The sequence below is a fragment of the Microcaecilia unicolor genome, chromosome 14 (assembly GCF_901765095.1).
Source record: "Microcaecilia unicolor chromosome 14, aMicUni1.1, whole genome shotgun sequence".
Taxonomy (NCBI): domain Eukaryota; kingdom Metazoa; phylum Chordata; class Amphibia; order Gymnophiona; family Siphonopidae; genus Microcaecilia; species Microcaecilia unicolor.
Window position 1 is genome coordinate 17,525,934 of NC_044044.1, and position 6,000 is coordinate 17,531,933.

At 49.4% G+C, this 6,000-nt stretch overlaps 1 protein-coding gene across 1 annotated transcript in view; it reads right to left on the reverse strand.

Annotated features, from left to right (window-relative positions):
• Positions 1-5,580, reverse strand: part of YBX2 (Y-box binding protein 2) — a 36,787-nt gene extending 31,207 nt beyond the window's left edge. The window contains exons 1-2 of the mRNA XM_030187321.1: positions 5,200-5,580; positions 2,035-2,098 (exon numbers count right to left, since the gene is read on the reverse strand). Coding sequence (XP_030043181.1) covers positions 2,035-2,098; positions 5,200-5,347 — 212 coding nt within the window. The 5' untranslated portion in view covers positions 5,348-5,580. The remainder of the gene's footprint in view (positions 1-2,034; positions 2,099-5,199) is intronic.
• Between the last annotated feature and the right edge of the window lie 420 nt (positions 5,581-6,000).

Below are 6,000 nucleotides of genomic sequence, written 5' to 3' on the forward strand. Positions count from 1 at the left end.
CTTTCCCCCTTTCCCTTATGACATCACAATATCAGAAGTGAGCCAAGTGTCGGGCAATCAAGCCACTGTGACATCACTGATGAGGTTGGCTCTTATTGGTGGAATGAGTGGAGGAGTAGCCTAGGACTTTGATCCTGGGGAACTGAGTTCAATTCCCACTGCAGCTCCTTGTGACTCTGGGCAAGTCAGTTAACCTTCCATTGCCCCTGGTACAAAATAAGTACCTGAATATATGTAAACCGCTTTGAATGTAGTTGCAAAAACTCAGTATATCAAGTCCCATTCCCCCTTCCCTTCCTATCATCAAAAAAAAAAGCTCTATTTCCTACTTTTTCATCATGTACTTTAAAGCACTGTAATAAAACCAGCACACTTATCGTAATGCTTTTTGCACTTCCCGATGGGGACCCATTTCACATGTGCTCTTCAATCTAACTAGCATAAGCCACTTTTAAAATGAACAGTTGTTTATGCTAGTAAGATTGAAAGAGCACATGTTGCCACTGATGAAGCCACGTTGTGAAACGGGTCCCCAACAGGAAGTGCAAAAAGAACATTTGAGATAAATGTGCTTGTTGTTAATACAGTGCTTTAAAGGACATTATTATTTTTTTTGTTACATTTGTACCCTGCGCTTTCCCACTCATGGCAGGCTCAATGCGGCTTACATGGGGCAATGGAGGGTTAAGTGACTTGCCCAGAGTCACAAGGAGCTGCCTGTGCCGGGAATCGAACTCAGTTCCCCAGGACCAAAGTCCACCTCTCTAACCACTAGACCACTCCTCCACTGTTGCTATTTGAGATTCTACATGGAATGTTGCTATTCCACTAGAAGTCGGCCCTTGCAGATCACCAATGTGGCAGCGCAGGCTTCTGCTTCTGTGAGTCTGACGTCCTGCACGTACGTGCAGGACGTCAGACTCACAGAAACAGAAGCCTGCGCAGCCTTCTACATGGAATGTTGCTAGTGGAATAGCAACATTCCATGTAGAATCTCCAATAGTAGGAACATTCCATGTAGAATCTCCAATATTCCATGTAGAATCTCCAATAGTAGCAACATTCCATGTAGAATCTCCAATATTCCATGTAGAATCTCCAATAGTAGCAACATTCCACGTAGAATCTCCAATAGTATCTAATTTATTTTTGTTACATTTGTACCCCGCGCTTTCCCACTCATGGCAGGCTCAATGCGGCTTACATGGGGCAATGCAGGGTTAAGTGACTTGCCCAGAGTCACAAGGAGCTGCCTGTGCCTGAAGTGGGAATCGAACTCAGTTCCTCAGTACCAAAGTCCACTCCTCCACTCTGACAAAATAGAAAATAGAAAGATACAAAATAGAAAAACTGATTTTTAAAGGAAGGGTGGAGGGGCTTTCTGGCAGGTGATAGAAGTTTTGTCTGTAGGGTGCTGTATGCAGTTTTGCGAACTACAGATTTGAGGCCTTTTCCTCCTTTTAAATAATTTTAGTATTGTTTTTCCACTTAGTATCTATCACTAATCCATGTTTTTGTTCAAGTATTTCAGTATTCACTTGTTACCCATAATTGCCTACAGCTGGCATCCACAACTTTTCTGAAGCCATTTTATAGGCTCTCTTCTAAAAGCCACATAAGTAAAATAATTTTCTCTCATTTCACCATTGCCATCTGTGTCTCAGCTCCCATTTAAGGCCTCTCCCTCTTGTACCTCTCTCTTTCTCCCTTACTTCTGCAGGCAAAGGCCTCCTCCCACAGGCAGGCTATAGCCAGCCAAAGCCACTACCTTCTAACCTTTGGTCAGGACTGCCCGCAGTCTCCTTCAACTGAGGCTTATATGGGCCACCGCCTGCAGCTGAAAGCAACACCTCTCAGCCGAGGCCACATATGCTGACAAGTACTACTCTTAAACCTCCCAACTGAAACTACCTCTTATCTGGACCCTCCTGCAGTTGATAGAAACGATATTCAGCTACTGAAACTGCACGAGTTTTGGAAATTGTGGGTAGGTGACTGCTGGCCTGCAACAAGGCCTTTAACCTACCCACATACCTGTTGATGAAGCCGTAGCCATTGCGAACATTGAACCACTTCACAGTTCCCAGCACCTGTGTGGCTGACAAGAGTACAAGAACAGCAGAAAAGAAGTAGTTAGAAAACTGTTTAAAAGCAATATACTAAATGGCTTTGAACCATGAAGCTGCTTTGCTATTACGTACACTCTTTAAACCACTTAAGGGAAAGGAGTACAGCAGGTACCTTGCTTCTTAAGGTTTAACCATCCCTCTTCTGTTACAGTAGAAACATCCATAGCTACTATAGTACTTAATATAAAAGCCAAAGTCATACCCATTGTACTTTTAAGCCCAGCATTTCACCAATAGTAGCCAGTTTAGTTTACTAGAAGTGAGTATCATACCAAACACATACCCTTTTTGTTACACCTTCACAGGAGCTGAAATAGTAAGTTCTATAACTTAGAAAAAGTACGCCACTTACAGAGCGTAAATGATGTTCACCTGTCATTCTGTCTCAAGCCTTAACTGCAAACCTTCAGGGCACCCTTTTACTTCCTTAGAAGCAAGTTAGCTCCTTAAACCTTAATCAGGAGGTCACCCCACACCTCAAAGCTTCCAAGCCAGGCCAATCTACATTACAGAACTTCTATTGAATTTCCCCCAAACTCCTTTTTTTTCCCCTTAGGTCAGAAATCACTCAGGGTGGTTAGACTAAGCCTGAAAATGGACAGGATGCAACAAATACAGAAAATGAAAAAACGAAGGAGAAGGGCAAGGGTCCGACTCCCCTCCCTCCTTTTTTGGGAGGGTTAGGAGGGCGCAGCAGCAGGAACAGAATAATGTAGAAGAGAAAGAGAAAAGGAGAACAGGCTGAAGAGGGAAAATAGGATTTTACAGAACAGAGAGAAGGAAAAAATGGGAAGAGAAAATATGGCAGAGATAAAGAAGAAAAAAAAAATATGAAAGGCTAACCTGAAATGAGGGGAAGGATTTGCAGAGACGAGGCGACAGGACCAGAATGTTTTTTTCTAGCAAAAAAGGTGCCGGTACTCAAATGCCAGGCTACCCTTTAGGGCTGGGGTGATCACTGAGGGACCCACCCCACAATAGCCAGGCCCCCTGCAACCAGTCACAGAACCTATGACAGGGGAAAGGGAACGGGACTTATATACCGCCTCTCTGTGGTTTTTCCAACTACATTCAAAGCGGTTTACAGGTACTTATTTTGTACCAGGGGCAATGGAGGGTTAAGTAACTTGCCCAGAGTCACAAGGAGCTGCAGTGGGAATCGAACCCAGTTCCCCAGGCTCAGAGTCCACTGCACTAACCACTAGACTACTCCTCCACTCCACAAGGCAGAACTGGTGTGTTGAGCCTGAGCTCTTTCATTAAAACGTGGGTCCATGGGTCAATTTTAGCAATGGAAAAGGTGCCGGTACTCAAATGCCAAGCCACCCTTCAGGGGTAGGGTGATCACTAAGGGACCCACCCCACAATAGCCAGCCCCCCTGCAACCACTCACACAGAATCTATGACAAGGCAGAATTGGTGTGTAGAGCCTGAGCTCTTTCATTAAAACTTGGGGACCATGGGTCAATTTTAGCAATGGAAAAGGCCAGGTAACCCTCTTCAGGGGTGGGGTGATCACTGAGGGACCCACCCCACAATGGCCAGGCCCCCTGCAACCACTCGCACAGAATCTATGACAAGGCAGAATTGGTGTGTAGAGCTTGAGCTCTTTCATTAAAACTTGGGGACCATGGGTCAATTTTAGCAATGGAAAAGGCCAGGTAACCCTCTTCAGGGGTAGGGTGATCACTAAGGGACCCACCCCACAATAGCCAGGCCCCCTGCAACCACTCACAGAACCTATGCCAAGGCAGAATTGGGGTGTAGAGGTCTGGCTATGCCCCTGGTGTAGAGCCTGAGCTCTCTCACTAAAACTTGGGGACCATGGGTCAATTTTAGCAATGGAAAAGGCCAGGTAACCCTCTTCAGGGGTGGGGTGATCACTGAGGAACCCACCCCACAATGGCCAGGCCCCCTGCAACCGCTCACACAGAATCTATGACAAGGCAGAATTGGTGTGTAGAGCCTGATCTCTTTCACTAAAACTTGGGGTCCATGGGTCAATTTTAGCAATGGAAATGGTACCAGTACTCAAATGCCAGGTCACCCTCTTCAGGAGTGGGATGATCACTGAGGGACCCACCCCACAATAGCCAGGCCCCCTGCAACCACTCACAGAACCTATGACAAGGCCAAATTGGGGTGTAGAGGTCTGGCTATGCCCCTGGTGTAGAGCCTGAGCTCTTTCACTAAAACTTGGGGGCCACGGGTCAATTTTAGCAATGGAAAAGGCCAGGTCACCCTCTTCAGGGGTGGGGTGATCACTGAGGGACCCACCCCACAATAGCCAAGCCCCCTACAACCACTAACACAGAATCTATGACAAGGCAGAATTGGGGTGTAGAGCCAGAGCTCTTTCACTAAAACTTGGGGTCCCTGGGTCAATTTTAGCAATGGAAAAGGTACTCAAATGCCAGGTCACCCTCTTCAGGGGTGGGATAATCACTGAGGGACCCACCCCACAATAGCCAGGCCCCCTGCAACCACTTACAGAACCTATGACAAGGCAGAATTGGGGTGTAGAGGTCTGGCTATGCCCCTGGTGTAGAGCCTGAGCTCTTTCACTAAAACTTGGGGGCCACGGGTCAATTTTAGCAATGGAAAAGGCCAGGTCACCCTCTTCAGGGGTGGGGTGATCACTGAGGGACCCACCCCACAATAGCCAAGCCCCCTACAACCACTAACACAGAATCTATGACAAGGCAGAATTGGGGTGTAGAGCCAGAGCTCTTTCACTAAAACTTGGGGTCCCTGGGTCAATTTTAGCAATGGAAAAGGCCAGGTAACCCTCTTCAGGGGTGGGGTGATCACTGAGGGACCCACCCCACAATGGCCAGGCCCCCTGCAACCACTCACACAGAATCTATGACAAGGCAGAATTGGTGTGTAGAGCTTGAGCTCTTTCATTAAAACTTGGGGTCCCTGGGTCAATTTTAGCAGATAACGGACAAGGTGCCGGTACTCAGTACCGCCGAGTACCCCCTCCAAAAAATCCCCGGACAGGACAACCTTATCAGCTAAGGAAGACGTGGAAGCCAGTGGGCGGGGGTTGGAGACTCCCCCCTCTTACCCAGCACCTTCTTATCGGCCTGGCTGCGGAGCGGCGCTTTCTGCGGCGCCGGAGCCGGCGGGGTCTGTGGCCGCGGCGACGGCGGCTGCTGTTGCTGCGGCGGCTGTTGGGTGTCGGGCGGGGGCCCGGCCGTGTCTGCCTCGCTCATGTCCCGGTACCCTTCCGCCTCCTCCTCCTCTGACTGCTGCTCTCGCTCTCTCCGGCCCGGGGGGGGCTCCTCTTCCGTGGCGCCGGTGTCGCTGCCGGTCCGGTGGTGGTGGTGGTGGTGGTTGCTGCGTCTGCCCCTCCCCCTTCTGCTCCTGCCGGCGCGTGCGCGCGGACAACTCTTCTACTACTACTACAGCCGCACTGAGAGACTGACCAACTACTCCCCCCCGCGGCGCGAGCCCCGCCCCACAGCACGCCCGCGCCCAGCCATTTATCGGCGACGCCCTCCTCCATTGGCCGGCGAGGCGGAAGAGCCGGCGCTCCGGGAACTAGGCTTCGCATTGGCTGGCGCCCGAAAGCGTGGGTGGGGCGGGAGGCGGAGCAGGCGAATAGGGATCGATAGAGGGCAGACAGGCACAGAATGGGAGGGGGGCGGGGGAAGAAAGCCAGGCACGCGCTTGGAAGCTGCTCCACCCACCTTGGATCAGCAATTCATAAAATGCACAGACGTGAAGCCCCGCCCACGGCTGTGTTCATTCTAAGACGCATGCCTGGCCGCGTCTTATGATGACTCATAGAATACAAAACAATGCATGACATATATATCGGGTGCTTTATCATACAATTTTTATTACTGCCTGGGATCTTCGGCTG